Genomic DNA, 19,670 nt, shown 5'->3' with positions numbered 1-19,670 from the left:
GTTATTAGCTTTGGAGTTTAGAACAGGTACTCATGCTGCCCTGGGGATGAACTGTAAAAACTTCAGTGATGACCTAACTTTTTTATGTAGCATCATTAACAGGTCAATATTTTAATTTGTCCGGTACTTTGGTTTGTGAACAAACACCTGGAAAACTAACGTCTTCTCTTCATACTGAACTATACTTAGCATTTTGTCCCAGTTAGCAAATGTCAGCGTGTTAACAGGCTAAACTAAGATGGTGAACAGGGTAAAGAAGGTACCTGCTAAACATCTGCTTGGAGCTATTGGCATGTTAGCGTGCCAGTGGTAGCATTTAGCTCGAAGCAACACTGTATTTAAGTACAGCTTCTCAGAGCCACTAACATTGCATTTGACTCTTGTTATCTTATTGCATGGAATGCTTTTGCTATTTCACGTTCTTCAGGCCAGTTTGTTCCATAATCCTGATGGTCCCATCCAGAGTTCCTTTCTTGAACAAAATTCATTGTATCAGTTATCACATGATAAAATTCAAATAACAAGCCATTTTCATACATCTTTATTAATGTATACATTATGTACAGCAATAAGTTATATATACAGTTATACTTTTGGTTTGGTGATGAGTTTGTGTGTGTTTCTACATGTTCTGCTATACTGTGTGTGCTCCTGAGGTAAGTAATTCATGACTGGCTTCGGTGTATCTGCATAATATATGTCAGACAAGAAGTCTGAAAACAGGATTCGTTCAGTTCAGTTCATTCAACCAATTGCATTATTTACAAAAGTTCAACAGCACAAATCATGCTAAAAATAACAAGTTAAGCTTGCTTTGAATTGAATAGGACTTGATGAAGACAACCCCATTTTAAAAAGGCAGTATATTTGAATTTGAGCTTTTTAGTCGCCTTTACAGGAGATAAGTAAAGAAAGAAAAAGAAAGAAAATGAATACATGCTTCATAAACATGCACGTTAATTAAGTTAAAGTACTGGAGTCCTGCCCCAGAGTTTGCAATGTCAAATATGAACAAAAAAAGCATTGGAAAAAGAACTTGACAGAGGGTGATGTGTTTGATTTGGGTGGATAAGGATAAGGATCTTAAGGATAAAGAACAGTCCTATTCCAAAGAAATGAGATCAGAGTCTTGACATTGTTTGTTGAAGATGGCCTTTGGAGCTTATTGCTGAGTTTTGAAGCTTAAGTGCTCGAGAATGCAGGACGCTGACCTACAGCATTGTATCTGTTAACATCATGTATTAATGCAGCTGAGGTGAGCATTAATGTGACACACTTTTAACTTGATGTTTATCTGAGCCACCCTCAGTCTCTGTATGCACAACACTTAACTGGCTTCAGCTGCTTTCGGAAGAGGACAACCCATACAACTGCATATTGTTCTCATTTGCCATATAGGTCCCATAGGGGAGAGGGGAGCTCAAATCCTGTCTGAGCATGACTGAGCCAACCACAAAAGCTGAGTAAGGTCAGACGTTATAGGACAACCATAGCGCTGCTTCCACCACGACCAGCTGCATTCTTATGCCGTTCACAGAGCAGCCACCCCGGGGCCAGTCAGTCATCCCTCCACTGTGGCATCTCCCTTCTTAATGTCGCGTTTTACAGCTTTTCCACTGGGCTTTCAGTGGTTAAGTGGCCCTAAATGCTTAATTGGGTGCTGGAAATCACAGACACTTTGCACCGGCTCTGTAAACCGCAACACTTCAGCCTATTAGGGGCCTCGGAGCCACACGCCAAATAATTAGGGCTGGCGGCAGCGCTAGACCGCAGCATTGGGGTAAAAGGGGAATAATAAAGAGGAAGAATTATTGGGGGGGGGTCACAGACTGGGTCAGTGCTGAGGAAGTAGTTGCAGTCAGGGAGAGTGTTGGTCTGTGTGTTAAAGTTCTGGAAAGTGGATTTACATGCATGTTTAGGCAGAATACGAGCAGCAGAGTACTGATGCGTTCATGTGAGACTGAACACACCACCTAAATGGTTCAATCTGTTTGGTTTTTTTATGCGAATGATCGGCTGAACTTTTCTGTAATCTTTTATCTGTTTGTGATCAGTGTTTCCACACTTAACAGGCTTATGAAGTGAAAAGTCAACAACATTGCAATATCAGGTCAGTGTTGAGGGAAAAAAGACATTTTAAGCATTCAGTTCCAGATATCAACATAATATCTCTAGGTCATTCTAAGAAAATAAAAATACTTTTACTTTGTAATATTGATTGCAGTTGTGTGTGTGTTGGTGACACAGAGAGATTTGGTGGGGAACCAGATGATAACTGATCTGAGTGAAGTTTAAGCATTTCCAGCTGGGCATAGTGATTGCATTTTACGCCGGGAGCTAATATCTGCTGTCGTTCTTGTATGACGACCACGTAGCCAAAGTTATGAATGCTAACTAATGCCGCGGTCAAACTAGATCACTTTCTTTGTACGGATGCAAACATTTAGTTGTGCCAGCTGCAGGTTGTGGTCCCGATTACAGGGTTCAGTGACAGGACAACTTAGAAGGCTTCTCCTGTCCTCCCTCCTATAATGCACTTTTACACAGGTGTGCCTGCAAGAAAGGCATTTAGCTGGCACTGCTACCTTTACCATTACATCTTTTTAAGTGATTTTTTTAAAAACCAAATACAAAATTTTGAATCAAAAAAGAAAGAAGCTGCTACTGTATTGCGTCCAGCGCAGTTATTTTTTGCTAAAATTCCTTAGCATTTGAGAAAGACAAAAATCTAATAACAGGAAACTGTGACTGTAACTGTGATTATTTTTTTCTTGCAGAAGAGAAAATATCTGAACTGGTAAACTAAAGAGTAATCTCAATCTCTCCTCTCAAATTTTTGTCTTTCTCAAACTCTGTAGCACTTTAGAAAGATAGAAAATGAAGGCCACACAAAGTATTTCAGGTCACTAGCTTCTTGAAAGAGAAAGCCCCTAATAGCAAAGGATTGTGCACCGGGAAGTCCGCGTACATTCTTCATGTGATGGGGGTTAGGTTTATACTGCACATATGATGTCCTCCTTGTCAGAGCAGTATCTTCTTTACATACATCTGTATTGTAAGGCACCCAAGTCTCTGCTCTACGACATATTTAGACACTGGCACAGCGCTGAGATGGAGATGAGCATGGCGATGGACAGACCAACTGGCTGTGAAAACTGTTGATGCCCTGCCGTCCAACAGCTGCCCCCATCTCACTGGTGCCCAGAACATCAGAGCAGAGCGACTCCACGGCGTCCAGCCTCTCGATCTGCACAAGGCGAGTGAGAAGGTCGGGGATGCTGTAGCCAGCCGTGCTCACTCTCTCGAAAAGCTGCAGGCCGTCACTCATGCCGCCGATCTCGTCACGCTTCAGCCCAAAGCTCTCGGCCAGATGCCTCCACGTCTTCACCACAGCCGCCTCGCTGCTGTAGGAAGAGCTCAGCATGCGACTGGCCTTCTCCAGGCAGTCAAAGGGAAGCTCAGTGGGGCTCAGGCCTGGAAAGGGACAAGCGTTTTAGAACTGACTGTTATGTTAACTGTCAATTAGATCAGACAAAATTTCATTTTTAGCTATGCTAGTTGTGACTACAGGGACAGTCAGTTGGTCGCTTCGCAGGGCCCAGACTGATATTTGATGGAGTGCATTGAAATCTTATTGATTTATGCCTTCATTTTAAGAAATCAGTTAAAAACTATAGATGAAATAGTTGGCTGTTTTATTTTGCACCCATCCAGTTGCTGCATTCTTGCACACACTTTTACTTCTTTACAAACGTATTTATTTATAGTCAGATTTTTTTTCTACGAAAAATATGGGGTAATACAGTTTCACTTCCTAAAGCACTTCCTGAAGTCAATTTCTCGCTTCAACACCGACAAAATATTTAATAAAAGAAGTAAAATGCCCCCACATTATTATCAGTGCTTGATTACAATGCTTGATAAGATGTATGTTACCATCTGTAAGAGAGACTTACCCTCTGTCACATTGCACGCTCTGGTGTACAGATCCAGGATCTTTTTCCTTCGACTCTGTAGCATCTGTGTGGTAATATATATGTATATATAAATAACATGACAAAATATTCCAGATGAAAGTGAACTGAGGATCTCGTCATAATCATATTTTTACTCCAGTAATGCCTTTGAAAGCTAAGTCTACCTACCCCTGGGGTTTTATTGTTGTTGTTGATTGCGTTCACACTGCTGATGTGGTTGGTGCTGGCGATGTGGGTGGGACTCGGGAGGTTGACGTCCTGGCTGGCTGCAATGGTGGATGTCCCGTTGCAGGCTCGGTCGCGGTCCAAGAGGCCAAGAGAGAGCAGGCAGAGGTCAGGCTTGTTTCCCACGTTGACGAGGCACAGGTTCGGGTTGTTGGTCTCAGCTGATCCTTGCTTCTCAGACGCCGCCTCCTCATCGCTGTCAATGCTACGACTCAACAGCTGCTCGTTCTCTGATGATGCATCATTTTCACTGCACACAAAGGAGATACGTATTTGAACATAAGTACATGTGCACATACTCAACTGCTCAACTGGTATTTCATAAAACAGTTAGAATACATACTGTATGATGTCCAGTGGCTCTATTCTTACTACCAGTAGGCTTAGCAGAAGGTTGCGTTCTATTTGCTAACGTTTAAATGTGCAACATGAGTATTATGGATTGCATACTGTTTTTCATGTTCAGCTGTGAGATGCTGCTAACGCGCACTGAATGACTGGTGTCTTTGCAATTTTGTGAAATCAAAGTGAGTGATTTCAGTGAGGAGAAGAATGCTGTTGTTGTTGTTGCCGTAGCTGCTGATGTTTCTAAGCTGTTACTGTGATTGACTGAAATAGCTCTGTCCTTTACCACATGATATCATGTAATATCATTTTATTACCCATCCCTATTCCTCCCTTTGCCTGCGCTGGATTTTCTCCCAAAAGCACCTTGTTGACAGAGATGCTCACAGAATGCCATTGTTTTGCAGTCCCACGCTCTTTTCCTGAACACACACAAAATAGCATTGTTTCCTGGACATCTAACACCTACTCTGGCAGCTAAAGCAGTGAGTTAGCACATCCTCTGGCATGCTGCTATACCACACTGTTTACTGCTATTGATGCTGAGGACTGTGTGCATGTGCATGTGTAGCACATCTATTCTCGAATTCACACCCTCTTCCATACAGTGGAACAGCATATCAATCTAAGCATGTTCACTACAGACACTGTAAGGACACAATGGTCTAGTGTAGGCTGGTGTGCAATACTGTATGCTGTCATCTATTCCCTTCCCTTCCCACCCTTCTCTCTGCACATTCACCCACTAGCACCCATAAAGCAGCATTGTCTGCACATGAGGGATGAGATGTATGCAGAAAGACGCAGGTGAGAAAACTGGAGTTCTTTTGTTGTCTACCAGGACCCGGCGGTGGTTTTAGGTGAAGCCTGGAATAAATACCCCTATCCATAACAACTACCCCTTCTATCAGTCTCTTAGAGTTTGCTAGGCTTCAGGGCTCATCTATGCTATCTCAACCCCTCACCCCACCTCCCCCACCTCCACCCCAAACCCTCCTCTCTGCCAGCTCCGAAGCCACATAATGGCTCTCTGCTTCATTAAAAACAAAAAACCTCAACTGAACTTGCTCTTTACATGCCCTTTACACACACACACACACACACACACACACACACACACACACACACACATATGCATGCATATACATAGATACAGCCAAAGAAAATAAGGGCCAGCAGCAATGATATTACTACTGCTGTGACTTGTTCTGCTTTGGCTTAATTACAGGCTGAAAAAAAAAATTGCAAAAGCTTCTTTCTATTGTGCAAAGTCTTTGTGACACGACACACACACACACAATGCACACTAAGATAAGGACACAGTGATGTACAGAAAATATTTCGCTGCATATTTCCCATACATTCAGTACTTGCACACTTGTGAAGCATAAACTTCACCAAAGAACAAGCACAAATTATGCAATAATGTACATTGTTATTGTAGATGTACCTAATTCATAGACATATGTACACATACACCCAAAATGCTGGTGATGAAAGGCACTTGTGTTTTTTTTACAGGCCAGAAATGGTCGTTTCATCCGGAGTTTTGTGACAAGAATAATACACCTTTGTAAAGAAATAAGTGTAAATCCCTTTCAAGTTTTAGTGGATTAATGAAAAAACACTGAAATGTTTGTGAATCAGACGTGTCTCTCACCTTTTCACCGTCTTCTGAGGAGGAGCTTTTAGTTTGTCAAACTCATCTTTCTCAGAGTAGATCACCACATTGTCTAAGAGAGAACAAAAAATACAGAGGTGGATTGGTGGCTTTTTAAAATCACAAATACAGAAACGACAGACAGAAAAGTCAGTCATGATTACACTGCAAATATGCTGAAATCTTGAAACATGATGGTCCTGACAGCTGGTGCTGTTTCTTTCCCCAAACGTCTGCAGGATTAGTGTGGATTTAAAACAAAAGTCACACTCACACTTCAGCTGAACAACGAGATCCAATTACAGCAGAATGTCTGAATTCCCCTTAATTTCCTAAGATTGTTTTGAATCTTAAGTGTTCTTCTTTCATAGGTTACACATTCTCACTTTAGTCTTTAGTGAATGTGCGTGCCGCAGTTTTTACACACGTAAATAACCGAACAGAAACGTAACAATCTCATATTTGATTTTGTGGGCTCTGAGTTTTGTTTTGTTTTTTTAAATCGCCATGCAAGACTGGATTAAACCTCCATGTTTTAACAGATGTTGGTGTACACAAAAGACAGCAGATTCCTGAGGCTAAAAGGACGTACACCTTGAAGAGAAAAACTGCAGCCTGAATGATGCATAAAATGATTACAGTGACTATTATGTTAAATTACACTTGCATCATGGATACTGATAGGGATAGACAGTGGAATGACTGAATATCTAAGTAGAACAAATGCTCTGTGTCTGTGTGTGTGTGTGTGTTTTGTTTGAAAGAGAGAGAGAGTGAATTTAAGCATCTGTGTCTTTCATCTCACAGCCTTATTAACTCTATGTGAGTGACAGCTCCGGTAGAGCTTCAAGCAATGGGCTTTTCTCCACATACACGCACCAGTGCACACACACACACACACGCACACAAGCAGGGTAACAGACCATTAAGTAACAATGCAAATATTTATTTGTTAATCATGCTATAACTACTTTATCATATTTTTTACCTATTAGGTTATTAAATCAGTGCCGCCGTTGGACCACATAATGTGTCTGCGGTTACAGATACAGTAGGTGTGTGTGTGCATGCGTGCTCTGCGTCACACCACATGTAAGTGGTTAGTCAGTCAGTCTGGGAGTAAAAATTGAACAGGGCATCATTGTCAGGAGAAATGGCGCCTAAAGCAACGTATGGCTTTAGCTATGGAAGCTTCAAATTCCACCACGATGCATTCATCATTCTGCAGGTCTGCTACCCCCCACCCGACACACACACACACACACACACATATACCTGTACAGGTGACAAATATGCAAATACAAACTAGACAAAGAGAACACTGCATTAACATTTAAATGTGACTCAAACAGATGTGATAGGATGATACGCTTTGTCTGGGTATATATTTAATAAACACTTAATCAGCAATGCATTGGTGTCTGAAGAGCAGATTGTAGCACAAACTGAGAGTGAAAGCGTCACATCATTTATACATGCACACATGCTGCTCCAGAAACTGTGAGTAAAACATCAGTAGGAAACAAATCTGGAATCTTCAGCTTCAATTGGAGAAAAAAAAAACTAAAAAACATTATCAGCTCAGTACAGGAAAGTGTTGGATAATACTTTTGTGGATATAAACTCATCCACAGACAGCACACAGTGTTTGGGCTAAACAAATAAGACAGACATACAGTTACCTGAATCAACATCAGGGAGGATTTTTCCGCAGGATTGAGTAGAGTTACATCCAGTGTTAGTCTAATCACTGCTGGGTGGTATCTAAAACTAATTATACTGTAGTTACTCTAATTATGTCGCTTAGTGTGTCTTTATATGATCCAGAGTGAATTTTTAAGTACATTAACTCTGAACTGCTTCTGTATATATTTCGAAGGATCTCATTTACAAACTGAGCAAAGTGCAAGAGAAGTTTTATGTTAACAGTAATGGCCTGTTTACTGTTTCTTCTGTTTCTCACATAGCTCACGTGCTTGCAAGCGTTCTAATCATTGAACTGATTTTTGAAGAATTACATTTTATGTGTTTTTTGCATTTAAATGGCAAAACTTACTTTCAGAAACCTGAATAAACTAGATGGAATACTTGATTGAAGGCCTGCGAGTGCCTGCACCCATCCGGACGTCCAAAAACATGGATAATATTAGCAGCAGGATATAAATAAAATGATAACGTATGTTTCATGTAAACATCATATCCGGAATATAATAGAAAGCAGGATAAAGTTCCTAACCAGGACTTAAACAAACTAGTGTGTGTGTGTGTAAACACACTCATTGTTTTTGCTGCTAGAGACCAACAATTATGAGGCCAGAATACAGACTGGAGTTAAGTCAGTTTGTGAGAGACACCGAACAGGTTGCCATTTAGAAGCTTAAATGTTGTGTGTGAACTCTTTAATTATTAACTGCAAGTGTGTTTGTGTGTGTGTGTGTGTGTGTGTCATGTCTCACCAGGGACATCTTTCTTGTCTTCCTGTTTGTTGGTCTGAGCTTCCACAGCCTTCACAACTTGTCCGGAACAACAAGCTGCACACAGACAATTAAATAAAACATAAAGGCTAACCTTTAACATCTGTGTGTGCGTGTGTGCGTGCGTGTGTCTGTCTCACCCTGGCCACTCGGTTTGGCCTTCAGGATGTAAAACATAATGATGAGGACGATGGCAATGGCCATGATGAAAATGGTTGACATGGCGATAATGAGAGCTGTTGCTAAGTGACCTTGTCCGGTGGAATCTGAAACACGGAGGCAATGATGTAGTATTAATGATTCATGGGTATGTGTGTGTGTGACAGAACAAAGACAGTATGGATAGTAATGAATATTTTTGCCTGAGTGTGTTTGTGTGTGTACCTTTGTGTGGATGAGGGAACACAGTAGTGCTGCCAGGGTCAATTAGAGGTTTTTCTCTTGGCCCGCTGCTTGGCATGCCTGTGAAACACATACGCAGACACATACGTTCAATCCATAAACTGTGCTGACAGTGAAAGAATTTTTATATGTGCTCACATATCCATTGCAGGAAAAATCCTAGCTACCGTCACTCATTCATCATTCGTACCTGTGCCCAAATCAGAGGTGTTTACTGCCGTAAGGCTTAGTTTAGCTTTGCGCCAAGACTCGACACAGGAGGAAATAATTAGCCTTTGTCCAAAGTAATGATTTACCAAGATGTAAAATGTAAGTTACTGTGCTTTAGGAGGTGCTTGTAGGTGGATTTTGTTACCTTAGAAATGAGGAAGGTCAGCTTCCTCATTTCGTGTGATGGTGGTGTTTGTGATGGTGGTGTTTTTTCATTTAAGTCTTCACAAGAAAAATAAGCGTCTCTCCCAAGATGTTGAACTGTTTCTTTAAAGTTTACAGGAGAACCAGAAATACTATTTGGACATGATAGATCTGGTCTTGCATTTTATTGACTTTTATTCCCCCAAACAGTGTTGTATGACATCATTTTGCAAGCAGTAACATTTCACAGAATCAAATTTTATGCCCCAAGCCTTGCCTCTCTCTCTCTCTCAGGCCCTTTCCAACCCCCGTCTGTTTTACTGGGTAGTGCGGACACAAGGAGGCAGCTCTCTGTCCAAGTCCCCCCTCCTTCGCTCTACCTCTCTTTCTGGACTATACATGAACTGCTTTTCCTCTTTTTTTAATGTGAGCTGTAAACTCCTGGCAGCTCATAAATCAGCTCTTTTAATCAGTCTTTTATTTCACCACGTTGAAACACTGTAGACCTCTTTGGCATGTGCCCTGCCACTTCCCATGGTCTCAGAGCCTCATGTCATCTCACACACACACACACACACACACACACACACACACTCACACACACATATCAGTGCCCTGTGGCTGCAGACATTAACTCCGGGTATGTGTTTACACTCTCTGGATAAGGATATGAGCCTGAACTGGAATTCTGTTTAGCATTGTGCGGTTTCATCTCTTAATCACATCTCACAGGCTGAATACACAGTGTAAAAATATAATTCTGCAGGGCAATCTGGTACTCAGGTCTAAACAAACTGAGAGGCGCAGAAGGAGACAGAGGGAAAAAAAAAAAAATCAAAGCATTTTTCTTTGAGGTGAGATCAGTAATAGCTCTGAAAACAGGGACGAAGCCAAGGTTAACTTCTGATAAAGACATTAAAGATAAAGTGTGAAACCGCGATATCAAGCCACACGTGTGTCTGGTGTCTCCACAGGTACATCGCAAAACTCACAGAAAACCAAACGGCGACAGTGGAAATGTAGTGATGCCTACGGACTCATAATGTCTGCCTGCCAAAGAGTAGCATCAGCACAAGCACTAACATGCTAATCATCTTTTTTTTTCTTTCTCATAACCGCTGAAGTTTTAATTATCACACACACACACACACAGAGCTCTGCAGGAGCCAGGGTAATTTACAGATTACATGGCGAGTGTCAGCCTGCCTTCACCCTGAGCAAGTATAACTCCGGCTTTCAGTTCCTTTTTTTTTTTTTTTTTTTTGTTTACTCTTTTGGGTGCATTATTTATAAGTTCTCATCTGAGGGTTTAATTAAAATGTACCACAGCCTGACTTAACAAATACAGAGAAAGAGAGAAAGCTCTGTGTGATGATTTTTATCTTTTATCCAGACTAATCAAACTCATCGCAGAACCGCACTGCACTAATAGCTTGCTTTGATGAATGTTGGGTTTTATCTGGAAAGGTTTTCATATTTTTTACTACCTGTTCTGCAACCTCCTGTCATTGATTAGTATCACACGTTTACACAGATATAAACTTCATTAAAGGCTATGAATGTCATTTTTTAAACAACAAACAGAGCTGAGTCTTAAACAAGGCTGAAGAGCCAAAAAGTATCTAAAAAAGATTGTTAATATCTTAAAATTAATAACTGGACTTTTAAGGACTTTGGCGTATTTGCTTTCTTGTCAAGATTTTGATGAAAGGATTGATGCAACTCTGTCTGTGTGTGTGTGTTACATCATTCTGTCACTTTACAGTATCATTCATTCACTCTTTTCCGTGCCTGGGAGACATAATTAGGGTAGTGTTGAAAAGCAAGTGTTTATTCATAAACACAGACACACACACACAGACACACACACACACACACTTTCCTGTTCCTACTTCACACCCTTTTCCTCTGCAGGCCTGGGCTGTTTTTTGGGGTTTTCATCTTTCAAAACACACTCATTAAATATGACACAATGACAATAAAATTCATTTCCAGGCTCTTCAGTTACATTCATAGGGGCTTTTGAGCAGCTATGAGCCCATAAATATGATTGCCACAATGTGTCTTTACAGGATCAGAAACACTGTTCAGATCCCATTGACTTTCTCTCAGTTTTTAATCAATGAGATCTGTGTCACATCAGGACACAACAAGACAGTGAAAATATTGGGCTCCAGCTCTGCAAGAAATACTCATCTTACGGACAATTTTCTTTTTCCTGACTTGTTTTAAACTTAACACCTAACATAAAATAATACAAAATAATGAACCAAAAATATGAAACTACATTAGATGTCTATTGACATCACCGCTAAAAGATAATGTTCCTTTGCAGAATTAAATGTTCAGACTGATTTTCAAACTACATAGTACTACATCCACAGTATCTAATTCTAATGTCCTTATCTTGTCATTTTATTGGTGTTTTTAGCTATATCTGAAACTTTTTGTAAAAAGATGTAAATTTCAGTTACAGCATTGAAACATTACTTTTGGATCTTCCAATCACTCAGGCCCTGCTCAAAGAGAAGATACCAACCAATTTCCAAAAAACTTGTAGTTTTTTCAGCACAACTTGCTTTCAGACTGTATCATATGGTGGCAATATTTCTGTATTTATTACCACCACAGTTAAAAGCAAATTAAAAGTTTGCAAAATATCAGAAACTTCTTTTTTTTTCCTGACTGCCATCTACTGGTGTACTGAAAGGAATCTACAAAGTAAAATACCTTAGTTTATAGTGGATTAATCAGACCAAGGGTTTTCATTCGACAAGGTTCGCGCTTTGCGTTATTGTGTAAGTGCTAAGAAATGTTTATGAACTGCTGAGGCTGATAGTGAATGGAAAACGGAAAAATGGAGACAATCTCTGGTAAATATTATTGTCCGGAGATGTGGCTGCAGCAACAGTTGGCGCCACGCATGTACACACAGTGTCAGGTATGCAGGGTAATCAGCGAGGTTATGAATAAGCTGCCAAACACCCTGCTCGAGCAAGAAAAGATGCAGATGAGCTGCATGAGGGGAAGTGGGGTGTTCAGCTCCTTTGTATCCATCAGCGTGGATTGTTGACAGGGGAGGACAGTGACCAGAGGGTCTGAGAGAACTCAGCACCACCTCCGACCCCCGCATGTTTCCTCAAACTAAGTCCAGGCTTTCAACATCTGCTTTTGGACAGCCTGTCCTCTTTTATTTCCTTTCAATGTCACAGAAAACTTTAATGTTTTGCTAGCTTGTAATCCAAATGCTGAGAAAGAAAAGGGGGAATTCATAGCTGAAAGGAGAATAAAAAAAGTTTGCAAGGAAGGAAGTGGGGGGGGGGGGGGGGTGGTATGAAACTGTAAAGAGGTTGGTCTTACATTCTTTGGTGTTACGTGGTGCATTCTGGCAGGAGTGGCAAACCATCCCATAGAGGTTCTTGGGTCTGTTTTCCAGCATGTAATACCTGGGAGAAAAATACATGAGCATAAGACCACACTGTATCAGGCAACCCTAGACCTGGTTAGACTTAACTGAAGGAGATACTTTGTGAGAGATTCTTGTCATAAGAAAGGTAACAACAAAAACCCTGAAGAGAGAAATCGGCTAGACAGGAAAAGAGAAAATTTTTAAGCGAAAACTATTCTAAAATGCAAGTAATCAGCAAGCATGGCAGGTGTGTGCATAAAGTATGCGGCCTCCCTATCTCATCCACATACTGTACCTACATGGTGCGTAAGTATGGGGAAGAAGCTGAGGTTAAAAGTTTGACTAAGTGAAGAAATGTACATAATTGATCCCCTGAAGGCACTAAGCATGGCTTGATACATTTTATCACCCTGAGTCACAAGGCATCTATTAGAGGAAAAGAGAGGAGTAGGCAACAAGGAGTCTGTGAGCTGTGGGTGTGGTGATAAATCATTTAGGCAGTGTGAACACCTAATGTGAGCAGTGTGCAGGTAATGAACTGATGATTTTAATAAATCCGGTCAGAGCAACTGCTTCAATCAGGATTTAGTTGGACAGACAGGTGAGGGAACCACAAGTGTGTGTGTGTGTGGGGGGGGGGGGGGGGGTGCTTTTGATGCCATTAGACATTAACAACACAGGTTAAACAGTTAATGAAGATGAGCACACATCTTATCTTCTGACTCAGTTATGAAGAACAAATCATCTTGTCTGTCACTAAGCATTACTCAGATTGGATTTGAAATGGTTTGATATGATTGCAAGCAGAAAATCTGCTTAACGTTCACAGATCTTTCGCACACCCTCATCTAAAATAGTAGCAAACTAATTAGGAGATTGATAGACACAAAAATCTTTCACACTGTCAGTCAGTTAAACCGAAACATGAACATTACACAAAACAAGAAGAGCTGAGTTCATACTTTTTTTTACATCCAGATAAAAGCACAAATTTCTTGGTAATCAATAACAAATGACAGCATTCTTTCTTTTAATATTATCAGTAACATTATATGCAATCTTACAGCTAATATTATAGACACATTGTAATTAGTAGTAGTAAAGTACTGTTATATATTGATAATATATCACAGATAATAATGACAAATTAAGTCCACATGAACTCACTGCTTATATAATAATAGTTTTTAGGCAGTAATTATTTTAAAGAGCTGCTGAAGCTGCTGACCAGGGAAACCAGCAGATGAACATGTCATGACAGATCAATTCTCATATTCTTCCAGGTTTTTTCCAGGCTTTGACTGAACTTAAGTACAACTGTTCAGGCCTGTTCTGTTCTGCATGTGTGCGCTCTGCTCAATGCAGTGCACAAAAAGACCTATAGGTAGAACTTTCAGAATACAGATACAGACGCAGACATGACCAAACTCTTGAGTTCCTGAGTACACTCCTTTCTGCAACAATCACGCTAATCAAAAGCAAAAACATCCTGTCAGAAGAGACCAAGAGCCAAGAAAAGTAGAAGGCGGAAGGACAGCATCAAGACTGATTAGAAGAGGAGGAGATTTCGACATTAAGCTCTCTCTGTTGGAGTGGGAGGGTTATCCAATAGCCCCAAATCATGCATTTTTAATATTTATGGCAATTTCTTCAAGACTTCATTATATACTACCCACATTCAGTGATAGATATCAGATGGAATATGACTGAGAAAAATAATCATGGATTCTCTAAAATATCTGTCACAGAGCAGGAGCTCCAAGTCATTTAACTTGCTGAAGACTGTGAGAAAGAAAGAAAGAAAGACATAGTTTGGTGTCAACACAGCTGAAAGAAAGCAAGAGGAAGGATGATGGGCAGCACAAGGGAGGATGAGGAGGAGAGGAAGGTTTGGTAAGGGTTTAAACACCCTTCACTGACTTAATATTTTTAAATGACGGGGTTGCATCCATGGCTGTCATGTGCAGGAAAAGTTTAAGAGTTTAAGATTTAGTGTGTGTTTGCACATAAAGAGAGGCACCGTATTAAAATGAAGACAAACAACAGGGTGGTCCAATCATGTCAACTCAGGCTAAGAATTAAAGGATGTCTGTGCATACTGTACGTGTAACAAGAATTGAATTCATACTGTTTAATGCCAATGTGCAGTACCATACGTTATCTCTGTATATACAATATATGTTATAAACACAAAAGTATTGGGGCACCTGACCATTACAACAACAGGGATTTTAATGGCATTGCATTCTAAATACATGGACATTAATATGGAGTTGGTCCCTCCTTTGCAGCTGCGACAGCTTCCAATCTTCTAAGAAGTGTTTGTGTGGAGACTTTTGCCCATCCATGCAGTACAGCATTTATGAGGTGAGACACTGATGTTGGACAAAAGGCCTGGCTCACAGTCTCTGTTACAGTTCATTCTGAAGGTGTTGGATGGGGGGCTGTGTGTGAGCCAGTCAAGTTCTTCCACACCAAACTCTTCCAACCATGTCTTTATGGAGCTTTGCTTTGTGCACTGGGACACAGTCATGCTGGAATAAAAAAGGGCCTTCCCCAAATTGTTGGAAGCATAGCATTGTCCAAAATGTCTTGGTATGCTGAAGCATTAACATTTCCCTTCACTGGAAGTCAGGGGCCCAGCCCAACCCCCGTAAAAAGCCCCATACCACACTTGAATTCAGTAATAAAGAGGTGTGTATGAATACTTTTGTCTACATAGTCTAGATCTAATGTTAAAAAAGGGGGAAAAAAAGTCAACATCATCAACATTCATAGTCTATACAGGGCTTACGTGCTTCAGTCAGTAGCGCACCACAGACACTGACAGTGCCTCTCCAAATATCTGAAATGTCAGTCTGCCATTTGAAAAACTGAAAATTACCAGTACACAATAGCTGCAGTATCACTCAGTGCTTTCCACTAATGCATGTAGGGGGACAGGGGGTTGGCAAACAAGTCAGGGGCACAGCCTCTAATTGGCTGACAGAGGCAACCAAGTCATCGTTGTATTGCTAGCGCCTTGCATGGCCAACAACAACAACAATAAAATTCGCAGACAGGGCATACAGTTCCTGATTTATCATCATGTATTTAATTTACAAGGTCTCCAAAAATACACTGCAGTATGGGCACAGGCACCACAACACCTTATGTGGTTATTTTTCATAACACAAATACTTCAACAGTTTAGTTTCACGTAACTAAAGCGAACATCAGGGTGCATGTAAATATTGGTACCAAAGGGCATGAAATGCAGCAGTGCACCAAGAAAGGCAAGTGAAGTCTGGCTCTTGCTCCTGCTTTGCAACTTTTAAGCAAAGTATTTTGAGGATGTGCAGTATTGTGTAGTAAGTGTCTGGTGCCATTGTGTTGGTAAACGGTATTGAAGCAAATGGAGTCTTGTGTTTGTGCTGTTTACCCTGGTAAACAAGGTCCACATTCAGCGTCGCTCTCCGGAGTTCCTGCCACTCGAACTGTGGCTTTGTAGAGGGCGTCACAGTCTTTATGGCGTCTGCAGATCTCATACTTCCCTTTGGAATATTTCCCCTGAGGGCACGGCACACAGGCAAAGTCCTCATCCTTCACACCGTAGCCACAGGTCTGCAAAACACACACAGACACATACACATTCATAAAAACAAATACACATTTCTGTGTGACAGTAGATGATTGACGATGATTTCCAACTGTGCTGAGGACACACACATTAACAAAAAGCACAGATGCGCACATACACAAACACACATCTGTTTCTATCTGTGTCCAGTCCAAATCTGGCTGTACTGTTTTGAGATGACAAAAGAAGAAATCTGTTTGGTCCCAGAGGTCCTCGTGTGTGTGTGTGTGTGTGTGTGTGTGCGTGTGTTCACAATAACAAACTCATCATTGTTGTTTTCTGCTGTTGATCTCTACCTCCATTCTCTGCATGTTAATTCCTCAGAGTGGGGAGGCAAAACAGCAGGCCACACACTCACACAAAAACATCCAGACACACTCTCTCTCCTTCTTTTGTGCCCTTGCTTTCATCTTTCATTTCCATCTTCCTTTCATCCATCTGTTAAAAGAAGCCAGTGCCTCCTGGCTTTGGGCTACAGTAGACCGACTCTTGGAGAAATCTGATATTTCTTTCCTTCTGTTTCACGTCCGTTAGGTCTCAGTGTGATTGTTTGATATAAATCTGCGCCAAGCTATCGGCAACATCTTGTCGCATTCGATTAAAGCTCGCTTTGGATCTTTTGTACACAGGATCACCATGGCTCTGCTTCTGTTCGTTCACATAAAGCTTTTCCCAATTGAAAGCGTCTTTCTTTTCAAAGCAAATTTGTTGCTTGTTTGAATATAATAAATGTAAGAGGTGGTAGAGAAAAACGTAGAATTGACAACAGAGAGTTTGTCGCTGACTTTATTGGTCTAACTTAACTGTAACTTGACTGGGAAAGAAGGTAACTATAGAAGAGGAATGAAGGCATGACATGCAGCAAAGGTCCCAAGCAGAATCAAACTGGAGAGGTTGCAGTGCATCTTAAACCACCATATCCTCAATGCTGAGCAGCTTTCATACATTATTCAAGCTGCCTTGAAACTTCAGTACTTAGTTCCTGAATGTTTCCTCACCATCACTTTCAAATCAGAGATACAAGTCTGAATCTCAGTGTTAAACCTACATATACATATGGATGTGGATTTCTTTGTAGTGTGTGTGTGTGTGTTTGTGTGAGTAACCACTTTGTAAAGTCTTTGTGAAGAGGAGGAACCCTATGGTTATCCCATGATTAAAAGGGCGTCAAGAAACATGCACACAAACACACACACACACACACACACACACACACAGGGAAAGCTCAGAGGAATGAAATAAGACATGAATTACAGACTGAGGATCAAACGGGCAGGAGAAAGTGCAAAGGGGGACTCTCATCTCACTGATTAAATGTCCTTCTTTCTCTCATGTTTCTCTCATGTCAGACGTCCCTTTATGATAGAGCTCTGCGCTTATCGGACTGAGCTTCTCATTGCCGACTCTATTATGGACAGCGGATCGCTTCGACAAGTTCAAACCTTTGTAGTTTACTAATGTTTGAACTTCTCAACTTATTCAGCTTTCTAAAACCATAACCCTTGCAAACTACTCAGATAAATTGTGAGTTTTATAGAAATAACTTCTCCTTGTTTGTACAGGTGGATCCAGTCCTAATTTACCCAATGTAACAAATACATGACTCCCAGAAAATCTGCACGCTGCAAGATCATACATAAATAAATACATGACTACATAACAGTAAAATTACTGAAATCAAGACGATACTCAAAATATAAAGCGTTTTCCCCACCCAAATAAATTACAGTGACTATAATTCATTCTGTTCACCCTTGAGTGCGGCTGTCTCTCTTAAGTGGGTATGGCACCCTGGGGTGCCAAATGAAGCGTTTACCTTGGCTGTGTTTGCTTTGGCTGTCGGCAGACTGACTGACGGAGGCTAAATCACTATGTGACTACTGCAAGTCATTCACTGTAATGCATGCCTTCACACCCATGTCAATGAGAGCAATAAACCAGAAGAAATTGTTCATTTGGATCTAGGCACTCCTCACTGTGCAGCTGTGTGTGTGTGCGTGTGTGTGTGGGTGGTCTGAGTAAAAATGACACGTAGGAAGGTCAGCTTTCGTGCTATTTATCAATTTGTGTGTTTGTGTGTGTCTGTCTCACCATATGCGGCTCTTGTCCTGGCTGACACTGAGGGCAGGCCTGGCAGCTGTTACTGGTCTGGTTGAAGAATTCGTACTCTCCACAGCTGGAATACTCAGCACTAGCAAACATACAACACACCTGGAGGGACAGAGTGAGAGACAGAAGGACAGACAGACAGGGAGAGAGTGACAGACATGAAAAAGTGAGTCACGACATGTCAATAATAATAATATAACAATAATAAACAACCAACCTGGCCACTAGATCAGTGGTAGATCTGCAGTATAATAAACTAATAAATAAATGCTGAAGAAAATTTCTTAGTACATCTTTCAAGGTTATTTGTTTGTTTGTTTGTTTTTGGGGGAGGCTTATAGCCATTTGCCAGTTAGTTCTTGCAAATATTTATTTATTATGTTCATTTTAATATTTAACTTTGCATTTCTGGTGTTCATAACATATAAAACATATATGCAGATACAAATCAACATGTAAATGTTAAAATTAATAAACTCAGAAATTAACTTTTTTTTTTTTTTACTTTTTATTAACTTTTCTTTCATTAATTTTCACATTAATTTTAGCAGATCTGATTCTCTACAAAATCTTTTAGTTTTGTTTGAACCATTTCAAATATTTCTCAGCAGAATGTAGTAATAGCTGCATTTCTTTTAATTTATGTGTAGCCTGCCTGTAGTCATAAGTCAAGAATGTTGGACCAAAAGGTTAAAACTGCTGAAATCAGCCACTGATTTGGTTCAATTACTTTCCTTGCAGAGGCCAAGTTGAGAAAACTTTTCAGTAGTCAAGTTTTTGTTTTTATTAGTCCTCTGAACTGATTACTAACTTGGTAATAATAATAAAATATTGTTGGGCAGATGCAGTGTCGTAAAATTTCTTGTACCTTCAATGTTTTTGTAATTAGCCATAGCTCTGCAAAAAGGATTTATTTTCAGTACCAGACTGGAAAACTTTAACTTCAGATTGTTCAACACATGTGGAAGGTTGGATCAAAATCTCTCTTGAGAATTCACTGATATTAAAGTCAGATCTTCCCCCAGATAGGCAGGACAGTACTGATCTCTAATACAGTAAATACAGTAAACTGCATCAAACTGCATCATCGCCAACG

General features: G+C 40.5%; 1 protein-coding gene across 1 annotated transcript in view; it reads right to left on the bottom strand.

Moving 5' to 3' along the window:
- Positions 1 to 525: 525 nt before the first annotated feature.
- Positions 526 to 19,670, bottom strand: part of edar (ectodysplasin A receptor) — a 33,450-nt gene continuing 14,305 nt past the window's right edge. Inside the window, exons 3-12 of the mRNA XM_046403969.1 lie at positions 18,557 to 18,676; positions 16,268 to 16,449; positions 12,798 to 12,883; positions 9,066 to 9,143; positions 8,822 to 8,947; positions 8,664 to 8,738; positions 6,208 to 6,280; positions 4,146 to 4,452; positions 3,957 to 4,020; positions 526 to 3,474 (exon numbers count right to left, since the gene is read on the bottom strand). Coding sequence (XP_046259925.1) covers positions 3,089 to 3,474; positions 3,957 to 4,020; positions 4,146 to 4,452; positions 6,208 to 6,280; positions 8,664 to 8,738; positions 8,822 to 8,947; positions 9,066 to 9,143; positions 12,798 to 12,883; positions 16,268 to 16,449; positions 18,557 to 18,676 — 1,497 coding nt within the window. The 3' untranslated portion in view covers positions 526 to 3,088. The remainder of the gene's footprint in view (positions 3,475 to 3,956; positions 4,021 to 4,145; positions 4,453 to 6,207; positions 6,281 to 8,663; positions 8,739 to 8,821; positions 8,948 to 9,065; positions 9,144 to 12,797; positions 12,884 to 16,267; positions 16,450 to 18,556; positions 18,677 to 19,670) is intronic.

This window comes from Scatophagus argus, chromosome 11, assembly GCF_020382885.2.
Source record: "Scatophagus argus isolate fScaArg1 chromosome 11, fScaArg1.pri, whole genome shotgun sequence".
Taxonomy (NCBI): domain Eukaryota; kingdom Metazoa; phylum Chordata; class Actinopteri; family Scatophagidae; genus Scatophagus; species Scatophagus argus.
The sequence above is the reverse complement of the archived record's forward strand: the minus strand, read 5'-3'. Positions and strand labels throughout refer to the sequence as shown.